The sequence below is a fragment of the Idiotropiscis lumnitzeri genome, chromosome 2, assembly GCF_059441095.1.
Source record: "Idiotropiscis lumnitzeri isolate Australia: NSW breed Sydney's pygmy pipehorse chromosome 2, RoL_Ilum_1.0, whole genome shotgun sequence".
Classification (NCBI taxonomy): Eukaryota; Metazoa; Chordata; class Actinopteri; order Syngnathiformes; family Syngnathidae; genus Idiotropiscis; species Idiotropiscis lumnitzeri.
This window is the reverse complement of record NC_142392.1, coordinates 24,912,910-24,932,942: the sequence shown is the minus strand read 5'-3', so window position 1 is coordinate 24,932,942 and position 20,033 is coordinate 24,912,910. Positions and strand designations below refer to the sequence as shown.

Below are 20,033 nucleotides of genomic sequence, written 5' to 3'. Positions count from 1 at the left end.
TTCGAGTTCAGTTTTTCACCTTTTCACAGCGTAATGAAGGCCAGTTGAGAAAGTGGAACAAGTGATTTTATTGATGATTGTGCAAGGCAGCAATTTCATAAGCACAGTTTCTTCTCACACCTTTTCCATTAAGTACGATTAAAAAGACAACTGAAAAGCATAACGTTAACAAATGTTGTTCTAGGCAAAGGCAATTAATTTTATTTATAATGTTTGATGTGAACACACAAAAAAACTCATCCTCACTCAGACACAATGGTTCTTCTGGCACTGATCACATTGGCTTTGTGTCAATAAAAGATCTTTGCAAAATTCAATTTTATCATATTTTATTCAAAATCACATTTACATCTTACCACTAAGAGTCAGTTCCTTCAGTTTTTTGTTTTCTTTTTTTTAAGCTTCAAGGATCGCTGCTTTTCTCACCAGCACAATTGTGTCTCTCAGCTCCCTGTTTAGTGAAGAATTCTTTAGCGCAAACGCTGCAACTGAATGGCTTGTCTCCACTGTGTGTTCTTGTGTGGCTTCGTAAATACGACTTTCGAGAGAACCTCTTGGCACAAACTAAGCAGGAAAAAGGTTTTTCTCCACTGTGCGTTCTTGTGTGGATTGTTAAACTTGAATTTTGAGAGAAGCTTTTACCACAAACTGAGCATGAAAAAGGTTTTTCTCCAGTGTGTAATCGTGTATGTGTTTTTAAATTTGTCTTAAAAGAAAAGCTTTTGCCACAAACTGAGCAGGAAAAAGGGTTTTCTCCAGTGTGTGTTCTTGTGTGATTTATTAAATCAGACTTTCGAGAGCAACTCTTGCCACAAACTGAGCAGGAAAAAGGGTTTTCTCCACTGTGTTTTCTTGTGTGTTCTGTTAAACTTGCCTTTTCAGAGAAGCATTTTCCACAAACTGAGCATGAAAAAGGTTTTTCTCCACTGTGTGTTCTTGTGTGCCTTGTTAAATGTGACTTTTGAGAGAAGCATTTTCCACAAACGGAGCATGAAAAAGGTTTTTCTCCACTGTGTGTTCTTGTGTGACTTGTTAAATGTGACTTTTGAGAGAAGCATTTTCCACAAACGGAGCATGAATAAGGTTTTTCTCCACTGTGTGTTCTTGTGTGTTTTATTAAATTTGACTTTGAAGAAAAGCTTTTCCCACAAACTGAGCAGGAAAAAGGCTTTTCTCCACTGTGTGTTTTTGTGTGACTTGTTAAATGTGACTTTTGAGAGAAGCTTTTTCCACAAACTGAGCATGAAAAAGGTTTTTCTCCAGTGTGTGTTCTTGTGTGTTCTGTTAAACTTCCCTTTTGAGAGAAGCATTTTCCACAAACTGAGCATGAAAAAGATTTTTCTCCACTGTGAATTCTTGTGTGGATTGTTAAATCAAACTTTTGAGAGAAGCTTTTGCCACAAACTGAGCAGGAAAAAGATTTTTCAACACTGTGTGTTTTTTTGTGCCCTTTAAAAGACAACTTTGAAGTTAATGAGTCAGTGTGACATCCCCTTTCACCTTTAGTTTGCTCATTATCATCATCATCGTCGTCATGAGCGTCTGATAATGTGTCCTCATTTTGTGCTTGTGATGGCCCCCAGTGGTCTTCATCACCTTCTGTTGTCACGTGATGACTTGAACTGCTGCTTGTAGGCTCCGCCCCTCTGTTGTCCTCACTCACATCCTTGTTTTCATCTTCAGACTTTATAGGGAGAACGTTCACTGGTGACTTGTTGATCTCCTCCTCCGCCTCCTCCTTTTTGATGTGAGTCCAGTCTGGCTCCTCTTTCACAGAACGGAGATCGTATTCACTGACGTCTGTAGGACACAGAAAGACAAATTTGGTTTGGTAAAGTCAAAGCTCAGGCGGCGACTTTGTCTTATATTATTTCTACTGTGCTACCTTGACTTGTGCCTGCCGCACACGGAGCAATGCGTGCAACCCCAACTTGGACCGGACCATGGGGGCATTTCACAAAATTACGTCCTACGATGTAAACCGCCCTTTCGCAGCACAACGGTGATAAACGAGCATTTAAAAAGGAAGCACGTTGCGGCTGATGCCCGATTTCATTCCTGACATAGTCACAGACGTTTCTGGAAGCAAGCTGAAGTTAGCACACACAGGCTATTGTGTGCGTCTGATGGAACACCTGTTGTGGGACCCGAACATATTGATGCAGACCACTGGGGGTCATCGCAACATGATGTCATTGATAAAATAGGAATCGTTCAAGTGAAATATATTTACAAGTATTTCTTTTTGCATTTAGAGATAGTTTCATCGTGGGTATTTTTGCTTCCATTATAATCTGGATCCCTAAAAGAATTTAAGGGGCCCTGGAATCGGAGTCGCTATTTATTGTATGATTTACGTTTGGGGTTTTTTTACCCAAAATGACATTTATCCTGCGAGTAAGTTCCGACATTACCCTATTAATTTTTATAAAATTTCTGTTTTGAAATAAATTTTAAAACAAAATTACGTTTGAAGAGTAAAAATTCCTACACTAAAGCATTAAGCAACAACACTTTCACTCTGACTTTCATGTTGACATATTTGAATAATGACTGTATAGTTTAAAGTTAGCCAATATGTATTCAAATTTGACGAAGATACACCAAAATATTTTAAGAGTTCACTGAATTATTTTGGAACTGCAATGATGCTTAACAGCCATAGGGTGTCAGTAATGAGTAACAAAGTAACACAAGACATCCCACTGATACATCATCATTGTGATTTGGATAAATTACCAGGAACTATGAGTTGTGGGGTAGATGCAAACCACCTGGGCCACAGGAACTTTATTACCAGGAACTAAATGTTCCTGGACTTGTTGGCAGAAAAGGGGGTTGTGACGTTCTCCCTTTTTAAGCCCATAGCAAGCCAAAGATGCAGATGCATTCCTTGCAGCATGCGCTTGTTCACTGATGAGATCCGTGCAACCCTGGATGGATGCATTAAATGTATTTTAAATGTTTGGATGAGGTGAAACTATGCACATGTGCACAAAACAGTGCAGATCCATCGGAGGTTCATTGACCGAGCCAGTAAAAATGTCATAAATAAGACCAATACGTACTTGATTTAAAAAAAAACGTAATCATTTGTGTTTTATTCACGAACATTGATCAACCTCCATTGATCTTTTTGCCGCAGTGTGCACAGTTTTTAGAGTCCGGTTGAATCATTCCATTAGGAATTGCTTGAACAAGATATGTCAGAGTTTTTGTCAAAAACGAGAAAAGCCTTCATAAATGAATCACCCAGCCAAGATTATCTTTGTCACTTGCGAGGAGCAGTCCGGCAAAGAGAAAAGCGTTCCCGCTCCTGTGCGGCCTTTTCTTGAAGCACAGCAAAGAAATTTGTTTTTTGTCAACTCATAAAGAATGGAAAAACATGAACACTTTGACTTCATCACACTTCTGTTCAATGCGAGCTAAACGGTTTCCTGTCAAACACGGTTCAAGACGTGCATCTGTTTTTGTGGCTTCCTGCTAAACTGCCAGCATAGACACAACTCTGTTACCACTGAACTCACGTTTTCCTGTTTAAGAGGTCCATGTTTTTGTGACCTTCTATTAACCCGTAAGCATAGTTTTGAAACATGATGACATGACAAACTTAATTTCTTTCACAATAATATAAAAACTTTCGCAGATATAGCAAAAACAAATTGGAGAAGCTGTGGACCAGAGCACAACATCAGTCAGACCCCGGGTCCACCATAGTGTCGAAATTCGGAAAATGTTCCGTAACAGAAGAATTCGGAATGGGTGCTGAAACACCACACCCTGCTCGTGACATGGGGTATTCTACATCTGAAATTAACTCTGCCAAAAGTCTTCACCAATGGGCCGAAATCTTTAGTATGATGATGCGCACCGATTGTTAATGTAATTTGTGGCTCAGCGAACAGAGACAATTCATACCGTTTCCTCGGCTCTGGGGCAAGGCACACATGCGTGGCAGCACCGGTAGACATCACAAATACATAATCCAAAAGCAAGATGCACTTTTGACCCTCGAAATTGGGTGAATGCATCCTGACAAACAAAATCATCATAACTCAGTGTTCAATGCAAAGGACCAATTGGTGGTTTGAATGGGTGGAGGCGGCTACACCGCGCAGACCAGAGCAGGAACAAGGACGTACCCCCCGCGGGAGGATGGAGACCCTGGTCTCAGAGCTGCCCAGTCTACTGGAACGGAGGACAATATATGCTTCCCCCGCCGGATGTGCACAGTCAAATTCAGTCCCTTCTGGAAATTCAGTCCCACTCGAATTCCAGTGTTTCACAGGTGTGGGTTCGGACCATGGCAGTGACTCGGCCAATGTCAAGAGTCCCACAAGGGTGACAGTGTTTTTGCTCACTGGGATATGCAGAAGGAACTTGCAAAGCGTGGAATATCTTGTTCCACCATCTAAAACTGTTGTCCATCAAACGTCATCGGAATGCTAAGACTTGCCGGTCCTTGAATGCTGAGGCTCTGCGGGCACCCCTATCGTGGAATGTGGTCCCAATCGGGTTGAGGCGTCAAGTGTGCGTTTGGAAGCCATCGAAGCGTTGTCGGAGGAGGGGGTAGCGGTGGCGCCCCCGTGCTAGTGGACCTCTTTGTGACAGGCATGGCGCTGGACCACAGGATGGCACATTTCAGGAAGTGGCTCGTTTTGGACCACTCATCACCCAGTGACCCCACAGCAAAAGCACGTCCCACTCACAACCCATGTCTATAACCACCCCTACTTCTGTTACATGACCTTGTTGACTGGCCGGTGCGGACAACAATCCTGCTGTGGCACTGCGTCACCAGAACCTGGCCCAGGAGCAGCGGAAACGGTAAGAGCAGACGCAATGAGCTGCACGCGTCGGCTGCTGCATTAGCTGCTTCCCCCCGGTTTTATTTTATTTTTTTCCCCCCATATTCTTTTTTCCTTTCCGGGTGAATTAGCACTCTTGTCCCTCTGAACCCGCAGGTGTAACAATTCTTTTTCTCCATCCAATACAATATTTTCTTTCATCGATGCAAAAACGGGGGTTCTACTCATTCTGATTAGCAGTTTCTCCTTGACGGACTGTTTCGCTTGATGTCAGTAACTGGGAGGCGCACGCCCTCGAGGACGGCCACCCAGCACAGCTGAGTGGTGGTGACACTATTGGACGGGTGACTGGCGGAAGCTTCAATCCATTCGCGTCTCGCCCCGTCTCCCATAAGAGCTCACCAACTTAATATTTTACATATATTTTACAAATGCCAATTGGTTTTGTCTTCTGTTTATGATTCATATTCAATCCCCATGAACACAACTATAATTTAGCTATTCTTTTTTAACTAACTAATACAGTGATTCTCAAATAGTGGGGCGCGCCCCCCTGGGGAGGCGTGGTGCGATGCTCAGGGGGGCGTGTGGGACCCTGGGGAACATGATTTGCATGGTTTTGGAACCAAAAAAGGCGATCTCAGACAACGCGAGTTTGAGCTTGTCAAAGCTGTTTGTGCCCCGAGTTCACGCAGTCCTGATTAACAAAAAAAAAAGCGTCACCCCGTCGCTCGTTGACCCGGAAGTGATTTCTTTCGCCGCTCCCGAAATGCCCCGCGCCAAGCTATCTTGCGCCTCAGCAGAGCGAGCAAGGAGGCGCTAAGCACGCTAATCGCTAAAATGAATTGCTTCGATGGACGCTCGACTTTGAAAAGAAGTCTGACTCAAACCGCGTTCGGGCGGAGAGCCAGCAGCTATGAACAGAAATGTTGTATTGCAACCATTACGTATCCAAACAAAAGAAGACGATGGCTACATGAGCAATTTAGCAGACGCTCTCAGGCTGGAACACGGAAATGGCTGACGTCATCAAAACGAAGCGGTTTGACGTCAATCAGATTGTAAACATAAAAAAAAAAAATGTATTGTCAACATATTAAAACTGTTGCTTTATGTTATTTACAAAGAATTTTAGTTTGAAATCCCCCTGGCTCTTTTTGTCTTTTCTATATTATGTATGTATTAATAACTGTTTGGTTTGTTCATGTTAATAAAGTTAAAAAAAACTAAACAAAAACGTATAGTAAATATTTATCATCCCATCAATATTCGCACCACAGAGTGCTGAGTTTCGAGATCCTCACAATAGTCGTTCTCAAAATGATATTTTTTTTAATCAATTTATCTTTGTTAAGGGATATTTTATTGACAATCCAACATTAATATACAAAGAACATGTACATGAGTACGAAATGTAAAAATATTGTGGTGGGGGGAGCTAATTTATTTTCTTCTTGGTAGAGGGGGCGTGACAGGAAATAATTGAGAACCACTGAACTAATATAACCCCGTTTTCCTCAACCAATGAGTCAGTATTCTTTGAAGTGGATTATCCACAGACTAAAAATTTGTAATTTAATTCATAATCTAATTTAATCCATCACAACATGATAATTCATCATATTCCTGTCATTTCCATCTCAAAATGTCGTTCCATTAATTGAATTGCCGTAGTACATCTGTCGCCAAACTGAAGTATGGAACATTAGATGTTTTATTTTTTTCATTTTGCATGACCTTTAACCTTGCATGTTCCGTTTCAACAAAATTGTATCTTTTATCAGTTTCCCTGTTTCATGAGTTGCTGCCGGGGGCACAAAGGAGGAGTTCAGAGAGGAATTTCACCCTCAGGGGCAATCCCAAACTTTTGTTTCCAGGACATTGTAACACTCTGGGAAGGTTTATTGTTCTTCTTATTGCAATTTTACTGCATTCAGTCTTCCTCGAGACTGAATACGTTCTAGTGTTTGCCAAATAGTTAATCCTAGTTTCTCACTTTAGCTTTTCACAGTCAAGATATGAACTTTTTCAACTGCACAATCACTTCATTGAGGTCTAATTATCAATTGTTTACCATAGTCAGACTTTGGCCGTCAAAGAGACCTGTTCCTTAACCATATGTTCACGTTTTCATCACTCAGGGCTTTTCCGTGTTGACAAATCACATTCCACGGAACATGCATTCATCCTTTTATGATCTTAGATTTCTCTATTTAAATCACCGCTTCTTGCAATGATTAATTTCACCCCAATGATTATGTAGCCAATTATCTTTCTCATTCTAATTTTGCTTTAGTTATTATGCAAATTTTTAAACAGATTTTTTACGCTGCATCTTTCAATGCACACTAGGACGCACACGCATTAGTTGAACTGATAAAACGGAATATCAATGCAATCACATACGGCTTTTAGAAGGGGCAATTCTTTCTACAAAGGAGGGACTGGCACTGGTTTATAACTATCACCCCTTATCTCCTGCGTGGGGGCTGCCTGACTTCCTGGTCCCACAGTAGATGGTAGCCAGGTTTTTGATTTTGCGTGGTCTTGACCAGAACACGATTAATCACAGGGTACGTATCTGAACAGCGGAGTCGAACCGGCCCAGACTTAATGCATTACTCTTGCTACGTACCAGCGAAACCGTCGGGCCCTCCACACAACGGTACGCCTCGATCCTTACTGTGTTCCATGCCACAAAGTGCCCAATATGATACGTGGAAGTGATCTCCTCCCCCTTTTTGATGTGAGTCAAGTCTGGCTCCTCTTTCACAGAACGGAGATCATTTTGTCTGACGTCTGCAGGACACAAAAAGGCGAATTTGGTTTGGTCAAGTTAAAGTTCGGGCGGCGACTTTGTCTTATATTGTTCCTACCGTGTTACCTTGACTTGTGCCTGCCGCATACGGAGCAATGCGTGCGACCCCAACTTGGACCGGACCATGGGGGCATTTCACAAAATTACGTCCTACGATGTAAACCTCCCTTTAGCAGCACAACTGTGATAAACGAGCATTTAAAAAGGAAGCACGTTGCGGCTGATGCCCGATTTTATTCCTGACATAGTCACAGACGTTTCTGGAAGCGAGCTGAAGTAAGCACACACAGGCTATCGTGTGCGTCTGATGGAACACCTGTTGTGGGACCCTAACTTTTTAATGGGGGCCACTGGGGGCCATCGCAACATAATGTCATTGATAAAATAGGAATCCTTCAAGTGAAATATGTTTTCAAGTATTTCTTTTCGCATTTAGAGAAAGTTTCATCGTGGGTATTTTTACTTCCATTATAATCTGGATCTCTAAAAGAATTAAAGGGGCCCTGGCATCAGAGTCGCTATTTATTGCATGATTTACATTTAGCCTGCTCGTACATTCCAACATTCCCCTTTTTATTTTTTATAAAATTTCTGTTTTTAAATAAATTTTAAAACAACATTATGTTTGAAGAGTCAAAATCCCTACACATAAGCATTAAGCAACAACACTTTCACTCTGACTTTCATGTTGACATATTTGAATAATGACTGTATATTTTAAAGTTATCCAATATGTATTCAAATTCGACTAAGATACACCAAAATATTTTAAGAGTTCACTGAATTATTTTGGAACTGCAACGATGCTTAACAGCCATAGGGTGTCAGTAATGAGTAACAAAGTAACACAACATTGTCATTTGCATAAATTACCAGGAACTATGAGTTGCGGGGGAGATGCAAACCACCTGAGCCACAGGAACTTTATGACCAGGAACTAAATGTTCCTGGACTTGTTGGTAGAAAAGGGGGTTGTGACGTTCTCCCTTTTTAAGCCCATAGTAAGCCAAAGATGCAGATGCATTCCTTGCAGCATGCGCTTGTTCACTGATGAGATCCGTGCAACCCTGGATGGATGCATTCAATGTATTTTAAATGTTTGGATGGGGTGAAACTACGCACATGTGCACAAAACAATGCAGGGCCACCCGAGGTTCATTGACTCTCACCCGACCAAGTCAGTACAAAGTTCATAAATAAATAAGACCATTACGTGCTTGATTTTTTTTTAAAAACTTAATATTTTGTGTTTTATCCACTAAAATTGATCAACCGCCATTGATGTTTTCGCCCGAGTGTGCAGATTTTTTAGAGTCAGGCAGAATTCCTTCCGGAAGGAATTGCTTGAACAAGATATAAATACCAGAAAATGTAAAATGTTAAATAATCAGTTCAAATTTTATAAAAAAAAAAAAAAAACATGGAGTTCACCCCCTCCCCTATTGGTTATTCTTTGGCATATATTTTCTGCACTGATTTCATTTGGCGAAAACAAATGTTCAGCAGACCTGCAAGTAAAAGGCAATATTTAAAAATAAAGCGGCAATAACTTTGGACGCATTTCCCCAAACAACTCAATGTTGTGATGCATATTTTTAACAATAGAAAGTCGTTCTTTACATAGCAAATGAGAGTAAAACGTGTACAAACCTGCTTTGTGTAGCACAACACGAGGCAGGTTGCAAACTTCGTCCAGCAGTTGAAGATGTTGCTCGTTCTCTTCTTTTATTCCACAAAGTTCCTCTTTGTACTTGGGTGTCGTTCTTTCACACATATTCAAATTATAATTCCCAAAAATCCGCACTTGATCTCTGCTTGGCGATGAGTCGTGTGCCTCTTTTCGTTAGCGGCTAGCTAGCTAACAAGCTAAGCTAACTACGCCGAAAAGCATCAACGCGTGAAGATGAGGTTATCGGGACACAAAGACTTAATGAATTATGTCGTAGTCCTTTAGAGTAGCACTGGACATCCTTTGAGAAAATTACAGTCAGTTCCACACTAAATCAGATGAATTTAGCGGTGGGTGTTTTTGTTCCGGTGTGGACGGGTCGGTGGATGTGGTCGAGGTCCTTCGGAAGCTACGCGCTTGCTTATGACGTCATGCTTTAAGCGCGTATTTTCCATATATATTTCTTTGCCTCAGTGGGGTTTTTTTTTACACCTGGCTGTACTATTTTAATATTTATTTTATATAATATTTTAATTCGGTTGATAAAAAAATTAACAAAATAACTAAATTAACGCCACATTGGCGAGTCATCTCACGCGTCACTTCCGCCTATGCCCGGAGAAGCCGCTGCTGGAACAGCACTGGGACGTTTACGTTTCTCCAACCGAACTTGCAACAATGCTGTGGTTCACTCGGGCTGCAAGATTGTATGAATATAATGTCGGCATATACTAGCAGTGCTTCTCAATTATTTCACGCCCGCCCCTACCAAGAAGAAAAAGATTCGCGCCCCCCACCACCAATTTTTTTTCTGTCTTTGTTGATTGATATTAGATTGTCAATAAAATATCCCTTAACTAACCTAAATTGATAAGAAATATAATTTCGAGAACTATTATAGTGAGGATCTCGAAACTCAGTACTCTGTTGTGTAAATATTGATGAGATGACAAATATTTGTCACGTCATTTCATTATCCTCACCGCTTATCCTGAACAGGGTCGCGGGAGGCTCCTGGAGCCGATCCCAGCTGACTTCAGGCGAAAGGCCCACTACACCCTGAACTGGTCGCCAGCCAGTCACAGGGCAGACATAGACACCGTCACTGAGTAGGAACTGAATCCACGTTGCCTGCACACAACTCAGGCGAGTGTACCACTACACGATCAGTGACATGATCAAAATTTACTAATACGTTTTAAAAAAAAAAAAGAAAAAAAAAAACTCTATTAACATTAACAAACCAAACACAGTTATTAATACGTACATATAGAAAGGACAATAAAAAGAGCCAGGGGGATTTTAAACAAAAATTCTATATGAATAACAAAGCAACAGCTTTAGTATTGTTGTTGTGTCACCGTGGAAATGAGAAGTAGTTAGTAAATCAACCTTTAAAAGCAAAACTCACTCCAATGCGTGTTCGTTTTTTGTACTCAAGAAGAAAAGGGTCAAATAAAAACTCAACAACTGATTAGAGTTCCGATATTTAGTTTCTTCCATTTCTGGAGTTCAGGAAATAGTACAAAGACAGATATCTGGGCGGCTTTTTCTTAATCTCACGAGAAACTGCACTCGGGCGAGCACAGTCGAAAAATGCGCGCCATCTTTCAGCCCAGCTTCAGTTTTTATAGGAATTTTTTATGTCAAGGGTAATGTAGGTTGAATCGGTCGTCCTCGCTCCCTCCCACGGCACGGGTCCACGTCCAAGGGAAGGTCCTCCCCAGGTTAGTCTGGATAGTTGATTCCCGTCTGGTCCCCAAGACTGGCACGTCAAGGCTGGCCTTCTCCGGCGGGCAGTCTCTCCGTCTCTCTCCCCGCTGGCATTCCCCTGTAATCTTGTCGGTGTGCATGTGTGCGTGTGTATGTGCACGTGCATGTGCACGTGCATGTGCAAGTGTAAGTACGTGTCTGTGTGTTTGCATGCGTATGTGCATGTGGTCCGATCTCCAATTGTTATGTCTTTCAGAATGTGTTTTTTTTCTATAGCGTCTATGTGACACCTCCAGTGCCCAATTTGGTATGTTTGCATCTCTACAGCCAATGTGGAGAATGTGCTTTGTCGTATTTGACCATGAAGTGCTGTGAATGTGAGGGCAGCTCATGGAAATGCTATGTAGGCAAATTTGTTCTCACTACTGAGAATTTCAATAAAGTTCACACATTTAAACTAAGTACTATAAATTTAGCATATAAGAATAATATAATAAATCAGTAAACATCATGACTACAATCCCAGTCAATCCTATCTATGCACAGTACTTCTACTTTCATCTGATAAATGCTTTTCGTTTCATCAATGTTTAACATATTCAGTAAATATGAACCTGCTAAATTAAATAATTGACCTTCTGTCCTGTAAGTGTTTAAAATAATGCCAGCAATCATAATACAATCCTTCGTTTACCATTGCAGTTGTGGTGGGTCGGGTTTAGGGGGGTTCGGGCGAGATGTTTCTTGTTTACAGTTCTCTGCCAGTTCCAGCCAGGCACGCCTCCGGCTTGAGAGGGCGTCGGCTCCTGCGCACCTGCTGCTCATCAGCAGTAATCAACACCAGGATAAGACCCAGCCGCGCCAGGAGCCAGACGCCGGATTATCCCGTTTCCTACGTGGTATTGGCTCATGTCCCTGCACGCTGCAAGTTCGCCCGATCGTCTCGTCGCTCGTTCCCGTCTGACTTCTGTGTCGTCTTGTTCTCCCTCCAGCCGTCCAGTGCCCGTCCGAACCCGAGCTGCCCGTGCCCATCTCCGCGTTCCTGATCAGCGTTCGCCTCGCCTGCTCTCCCCCCACCACGCCACTCGCCTGCCACTTCCGCGCCGCTCCCGCTGCTTCTCCGCCAGCCCGCCTCCCGCTTCCAGCGCTCGCCGTCTCCCCGCCTGCCAGCCAATCGCCGTTCCCGCGGTCGCTCCCGACCCGCCGCGTCGCTCCACTCCCAGCTCTCCGGTGCCGGCTCCCGATCGTGCTGCTCCCTCACATCCTCATTCAATAAATCCTATTCACATCACCCCGATCGCTCTTGGGTCCTTTTTCCCCAGCTCACGGTTCCCTGAACCGCAACAGCAGTCGTCTTATCATTGCAGCATTTTATTAATTTCCCCTCTGGAACATGGACAGACATTCGGAGTGTTCCCTTACACTTGTATATGTTGTGGGATGTAAGTGTGTATATACATGGGGATTGTGTATATATTGCATGCTTTTTCTGAATGTCTGCTGCTAATGTCATACATTAACGGCTACATTGCACCACCGCCTCTGTGTGATCCATATCTTTGCCGTCGTAACACTGCAAATTTACCCATTGTGGGACTATTAAAGGACATCTTTATCTTTAAAAACCTTGTGTTGGTGCTTGCTAAATAATTTTCCATAAGATTAAGATTGAACAAAATGGTGAAACAAAAATTTAAAAATTAAATACTGTAACGATTAAACATTGAATACTAAATTATTCCTAAAAGAGTTCAATGAATCTTGAAATTAATAGTGAATTATTGTAGTTTAATGAATACTGAAACGAATAATGAAATATTAAAGTACTTTAAATAAATACCGAAATCATTTTCGAACACAATAACAGTTAGGTAATAAAAGAGTGACATATTTTAATTTAAAATTCGCAACCACATCACAACCTGGTGAAAAACCCTGTAAAAAGGCAAATATGTTGACATAAAGTATCACTTTATCATGTCAACTGTTAATAATAGGGAAATACATTTGAAATACTCTCCAACCGACGACATGGTGTCAGATGTATAAACAAAACCAGCAACAAAAGTAAAATTCAATACATCTCTCAAGTTCATATTTGGGAACAAAAATGTTTGTTCATGTGCACACGGTTCAAATCGTACGTTTTTCCAATGTTGAGAAGAAGATCACAATGATTTGCATCGTAAATGGTGACATCTGTCGGTGAGTTGGTGACAGTGCTCCACACAGCCAGCAGCCAATCATATCACAGCGGGGTGTGTCCTGTTCTTCCGCTCTAGTGCCGAACAGACTGCGGTTTTCTCGAAGGAAAAAAACGACGCCATCTTTCATTCGTCTCGTCGAACAAAGAGAAGCACACGAGTTATCGCCAAGCAGAGATCAAGTGCGGATTTGTTGAGATTGGCGTTTGAAAATGTGTGCTAGAACGACACCCAAGTACAAAGAGGAACTTTGTGGAATAAAATAAGAGAACGAGCAACATCTTCAACTGCTGGGCGAAGTTTGCAACCAGCCTCGTGTTGTGCTACACAAAGCAGGTTTGTACGCGTCTGACTCTTATTTGCTTTGTAAAGAACGACTTTCTATCGTTAAAAATATGCATCACAACATTAAGTTGTTTGGGGAAATCGTTCAAGGTTATTGCCGTTTTAAATGTTGCCTTTTACTTGCCAGTTTGCTGAACATTTGTTTATGCCAAATGAAATCAGTGCAGAAAATAAATGCCAAAGAATAACCATTAGTGGGGGGTAAACTCCGTGTTTTTTCCCCCAGTTTAGAATTTGAGCTGATTATTTAACATTTTACATATTCCAGTTGTTATATGTTGTTAAAGAAATTAAGTTTGTCATGTCATCATGTTTCAAAACTATGCTGACAGATGTAGTGTATTTTTATATCCACACTAATAAAAATTTGGGGGCTGATCTACTTAGAAAATGTAAGGTAACCTTTTGCATCACACATTTATGTTTATAAAGCAAGGACAGTGCTTTTTTCATCTACTTAATTTCTTGTGCATAAGAAAGCGGTTTTGTAAAGTCTACTTAATTTTACATGTAAAGTTAGTTTAAATTTTGCAAGTGAAGTCAACTTAATTCTGCAAGTTTGTTAACTACATTACTTCAGTAAATGCAACCTAACTATTCAAGTTAACTTGCTTGCAAAGTTAAGTAGAGTTTACTTGCGAAAATAAAACTAACCTGACTTGCAAAGTTAAGTGGATTTTACTTGCAAATCTAATTTCTTCCACACAAGAAATGAAGTAGCCTTTACAAAACAATCCTTGCACTATCTACATAAAAATGTGATGCAAAAAGTTACCTTACATTTAGTAAGTAGATCAAGCACACCATTTTGTGTCATGCTGGGTCTACTTTAAATATTAAGTATGTGACACCTGTTGGGCCATCCACTGATCACTCAAAATATGTTTCCACGGCCAAGGGTCAACATGACTATGAATGAATTCCAACAACTGATTAATCAAATAATTGGTAACAATTAAATTATAAACTATTTTTGTAAAGGACAAACAGGCAATCATTAGTTGCGGCCCCAACACTATACATATGAACAACATGTGTCAAACCAAGCATGTATAATTATGTGACTTAATTCAAAACAAAACTTGGAATTTCTTGAGTTTATATAAGCATATTTATTTGACAAGAAAATATTTTTTGTTATGAACAGTGAGGGTGAAGGTAAGACGTGGCAAAGTTAAATACATTGAAAGGACATGTTCATTCATAATCGATGTTTGTCGAAAAAATTAAGTCTCCTAATATCCGTTCATCTAACACCAACCAAACATCCATTCTATGCTTGTGGACGTTTTTATTAAATTCTGTTAAAAATAATTATAATTTTGTCACCATTTAAATAGAGAAATCTAAGATCATAAAAGAATGAATGCATGTTCCGTGGAATCTGATTTGTCAACACGGAAAAGCTCTGAGTGATGAAAACGTTTACATATGGTTAAGGAACAGGTCTCTTTGACGGCAAAAGTCTGACTATGGTAAACAATTGATAATTAGACCTCAATGAAGTGATTGTGCAGTTGAAAAAGTTCATATATTGACTGTGAAAAGCTAAAGTGAGAAACTAGGATTAACTATTTGGCAAACACTAGAACGTATTCAGTCTCGAGGAAGACTGAATGTAGTAAAATTGCAATAAGGAGAACAACAAACCAGCCCTGTGTGTTACAATGTCCTGGAAACAAAAGTTTGGGATTGCCCCTGAGGGTGAAATTCCTCTCTGAACTCCTCCTTTTTACCCCCGGCAGCAACTCGTGAAACAGGGATACTGATAAGAGATGCAATTTTGTTGAAACAGAACATGCAAGGTTAAAGGTCATGCAAAACAAAAAAAACCCATCTAATGTTCCATACTTCAGTTTGGCGACGGATGTACTACGGTAATTCAATTAATGGAACGACATTTTGAGATGGAAATGACAGGAATGTCATGAATTATCATGTTATGAGCGGACTTTTGAGATACAGTAAATTGATTTAAATTAAATTACAAATTTTTAGTCTGCGGATATTCAACTTCAAAGAATACTGACTCATTGGTTGAGGAAAACGGGGTTACATTAGTTAGTGAAAAAAGAATAGCTAAATTATAATTGACGTGTTCATGGGGATTGAATGCTGCCAGGATGGCCGAGTGGTCTAAGGCGCCGCGTTCAGGACCCAGTCTCCCCGGAGGCCTGGGTTCGAATCTCGAATTTCCCCATAGTGGGACTAATAAAGGGAATATTATTATTATTATGAATATGAATCATAAACAGAAGACAAAACCAATTGGCATTGGCATTTGTAAAATATGATGAGGGATTAAGTTGGTGAGCTCTTGTGGGAGACGGGGCGAGACGCGAATGGATTGAAGCTTCCGCCAGTGACCCGTCCAATAGTGTCACCACCACACAGCTGTGCCGGGTGGCCGTCCTCGAGGGCGTGCGCCTCCCAGTTACTGACATCAAGCGAAACAGTCCGTCAATGAGAAACTGCTAATCAGAATGAGTAGAACCCCCGTTTTTGCATCGATGAAAGAAAATATTGTATTGGATGTAGAAAAAGAATTGTTACACTCGCGGGTTCAGGGGGCCAAGAGTGCTAATTCACCGGGATCGGAAAAAAGAATATGGGGGGGGAAAAAATAAAATAAAGCAGGGGGGAAGCAGCTAATGCAGCAGCCGACGCACACAGCTCCCATTGCGTCTGCTCTTTCCGTTTCCGCTGCTCCTGGGCCAGGTTCTGGTGACGCAGCGCCACAGCAGGCTTGTTGTCCGCACCGGCCGGTCAACAAGGTCACATAACAGAAGTAGGGGTGGTTATAGACATGGGTTGTGAGTGGGATGTGCTCTTGCTGTGGGTTGTGGGGTCACTGGGTGATGAGCGGTCCAAACCGAGCCACTTCCTGAAATGTGCCATCCTGTGGTCCAGCGCCATGCCTGTCACAAAGAGGTCCACTAGCACGGGGCGCCACCGCTACCCCCTCTTCCGACAACGCTTCGATGGCTTCCAAACGCACACTTGACGCCTCAACCCGATTGGGACCCCATTCCACGAAAGGGGTGCCCGCGGAGCCTCAGCATTCAAGGACCGGCAGGTCTTGGCATTCCGGTGACAATTGATGGACAACAGTTTTTGATGGTGGAACAAGATATTCCACGCTTTGCAAGTTCCTTCTGCATATCCCAATGAGCAACAACACTGTCACGCTTGTGGGACTCTTGACATTGGCCGAGTCACTGCCATGGTCCGAACCCACACCTGTGAAACAAACACTGGAATTCGAGTGGGACTGAATTTCCAGAAGGGACTGAATTTGACTGTGCACATCCGCCGGGGGAAGCATATGTTGTCCTCCGTTCCAGTCGACTGGGCAGCTCTGAGACCAGGGTCTCCATCCTCCCGCAGCTGGTCCGTCCTGTTCCTGCTCTGGTCTGCGCGGTGTAGCCGCCTCCACCCATTCAAACCACCAATTGGTCCTTTGCATTGAACACTCAGTTCTGATGATTTGGTTTTTCAGGATGCATTCACCCAATTTCGAGGGTCAGAAGTGCATCTTGCATTAGGATTATGTATTTGTGATGTCTGCCGGTGCTGCCTCGCATGTGTGCCTTGCCCCAGAGCAGAGGAAACGGTATGAATTGTCTCTGTTCGCGGAGCCACAAATCACATTAACTATCGGTGCGCATCATCATACTAAAGATTTCGGCCCATTGGTGAAGACTTTTGGCAGAGTTAATTTTTGATGTCGAATACTCCGTCACAAGAAGGGTGTGGTGTTTCAGCACCCATGACGAATTCTTCTGTTATGGAACATTTTCCGAATTTCTCGACAGTATGGTAGACAGTGAATGGGTCACTCTGAAGCGAAAGCTCTGTTTGCGTCTCTGCCAGAGGGGTTGTGGACCCGGGGTCTGACTGATGTTGTGCTCTGCTCCACAGCTTCTCCAATTTGTTTTTGCGATATCTGCGAAAGTTTTTATATTATTGTGAAAGAAATTAAGTTTGTCATGTCATCATGTTTCAAAACTATGCTTACAGGTTAATAGAAGGTCACAAAAACATGGACCTCTTAAACAGGAAAACGTGAGTTCAGTGGTAACAGAGTTGTGTCTATGCTGGCAGTTTAGCAGGAAGCCACAAAAACAGATGCACGTCTTGAACCGTGTTTGACAGGAAACCGTTTAGCAGATGTGTGACCCAAACATGTCTTGTAAGCTGAAACCGTTCGAACAACAGGAAGCGTGTGGATGGGTGTGATAGAGTCAAAGTGTTAATGTTTTTCCATTCTTTATGAGTTTGCATATACAAATTGCTTTGCTGTGCTTCAATAAAGGCCGCACAGGAGCGGGAAAGCTTTTCTCTTTGGCGGACTGCTCCTCGCAAGTGACAGACAATCTTGGCTGGGTGATTCATTTATGAAGGCTTGTCTCATTTTTTACAATAACTTCTCTGACATAACTAGTTCAAGCAATTCCTTATGGAATGATTCAACCTGAATCTAAAAACTGTGCACACTGCGGCAAAAATATCAATGGCGGTTGATGAATTTTAGTCGATAAAACACAAAGTTGTTTTTTTTTTTTAAAAATCAAGTACGTATTGGTCTTATTTATTAACTTTGTACTGCCTCGGTCAATGAACCTCGGGTGGCCCTGCACAGTTTTGTGCACGTGTGCATAGTTTCACCTCATCCAAACATTTAAAATACATTTAATGCATCCATCCAGGGTTGCTCGGATCTCATCAGTGAACAAGCGCATGCTGCAAGGAATGCATCTGCATCTTTGGCTTACTATGGGCTTAAAAAGGGAGAACGTCACAACCCCCTTTTCTACCAACAAGGCCAGGAACATTTAGTTCCTGGTAATAAAGTTCCTGTGGCCCAGGTGGTTTGCATCTCATAGTTCCTGGTAATTTATGCAAATGACAATGATGACGGAACAGTGGGAGGTGTTGTGTTACTTTGTTACTCATTACTGACACCCTGTGGCTGTTATGCATCATTGCAGGTACAAAATAATTCTGTGACCTCTTAAAATATTATGGTGTATCTTAGTTGAATTCGAATACATATTGGTTAACTTTAAAATATACAGTCATTATTCAAATATGTCAACATGAAAGTCAGAGTGAAAGTGTTGTTGCTTAATGCTGATGTGTAAGAACTTTTACTCTTCAAACGTAAATTTGTTTTAAAATTTATTTAGAAACAGAAATTTTATAAATATAAAAAGGGTAATGTCGGAATGTACTAGCAGAATAAATGTCATTTTGGGTAAAAAAAAAAACCAAACGTAAATCATGCAATAAATAGCGACTCTGATGCCAGGGCTCCTTGAATTCTTTTAGGGATCCAGATTATCATGAAAGCAAAAAGTACCCACGATGAGACTATCTCTAAATGCATAATGAAATACTTTTAAACATATTTCACTTGAAGTATTCCTATTTTATCGATGTCATTATGTTGCGATGGCCCCCAGCGGTCTGCATCAATATGTTGGGGTCCCACAACAGGTGTTCCATCAGACGCACACAATAGCCTGTGTGTGCTAACCTCAGCTCGCTTCCAGAAACGTCTGTGACTAATTCAGGAATGAAATCGGGCATCAGCCGCAAGGTGCTTCCTTTTTAAATGCTCGTTTATCACAGTTGTGCTGCTAAAGGGAGGTTTACATCGTAGGACGTAATTTTGTGAAATGCCCCCATGGTCCGGTTCAAATCGGGGTCGCACGCATTGATTGGTGTTCGGCAGGCACAAGTCAAGATAGCACGGTAAAAACAATATAAGACAAAGTTGCCACATGAGGTTTGACTTGACCAAACCAAATTTGTCTCTCTGTGTCCTGCAGACGTCAGACAAAATGATCTCCGTTCTGTGAAAGAGGAGCCAGACTTGACTCACATCAAAAAGGAGGAGGAGGAGGAGGAGATCAACAAGTCACCAGTGAACGTTGTCCCTATAAAGACCGAAGTTGAAAACAAGGATGAGAGTGAGGACGACAGAGGGGCGGAGCCTACAAGCAGCAGCTCAAGTCATTACGTGACAACAGAAGGTGATGAAGACCACTGGGGGCCATCACAAGCACATAATGAGGACACATTATCAGACCCTCATCACGATGATGATGATGATGATGATGATGATGATGGGGATGGGCAAGCCAAAGGTGAAAGGGCATGTCACACTGACTCATTATCTTCAAAGTTGTCTTTAAAAGGGCACAGAAAAACACACAGTGGTGAAAAACCTTTTTCTTGCTCAGTTTGTGGAAAATGCTTCTCCCAAAAGGGAAATTTAACAAACCACACAAGGACACACACTGGAGAAAAACCTTTTTCTTGCTCAGTTTGTGGAAAATGCTTCTCCCAAAAGGGAAATTTAACAAACCACACAAACACACACACTGGAGAAAAACCTTTTTCTTGCTCAGTTTGTGGCAAAAGCGTCTCTCGAAAGTCTCATTTAGTAAGGCACACAAGAACGCACAGTG

General features: G+C 41.7%; 2 protein-coding genes across 2 annotated transcripts in view; one reads left to right on the top strand and one right to left on the bottom strand.

Annotated features, from left to right (window-relative positions):
- Nucleotides 1–20,033, top strand: part of LOC148342075 (uncharacterized) — a 170,147-nt gene that overhangs the window by 92,371 nt on the left and 57,743 nt on the right. The window lies entirely within an intron of this gene.
- On the bottom strand, nt 92–9,400 carry LOC148342077 (uncharacterized). Its single transcript, XM_088284577.1, has 2 exons — nt 9,277–9,400; nt 92–1,800 (listed from the first exon to the last, which is right to left on the bottom strand). The coding sequence occupies exons 1-2, from the start codon at nt 9,398–9,400 to the stop codon at nt 404–406; spliced, it is 1,521 nt and encodes a 506-aa protein (XP_088140703.1). The 3' UTR covers nt 92–403.

Excerpts from the sequence above, each read along its gene's own strand:
- LOC148342077 (XM_088284577.1), bottom strand. The coding sequence starts at position 9,400 with ATGTGTGAAAGAACGACACCCAAGTACAAAGAGGAACTTTGTGGAATA. Across the intron at positions 1,801-9,276 it reads TGTTGTGCTACACAAAGCAG|ACGTCAGTGAATACGATCTC; the intron begins GTTTGTACACGT and ends TGTGTCCTACAG.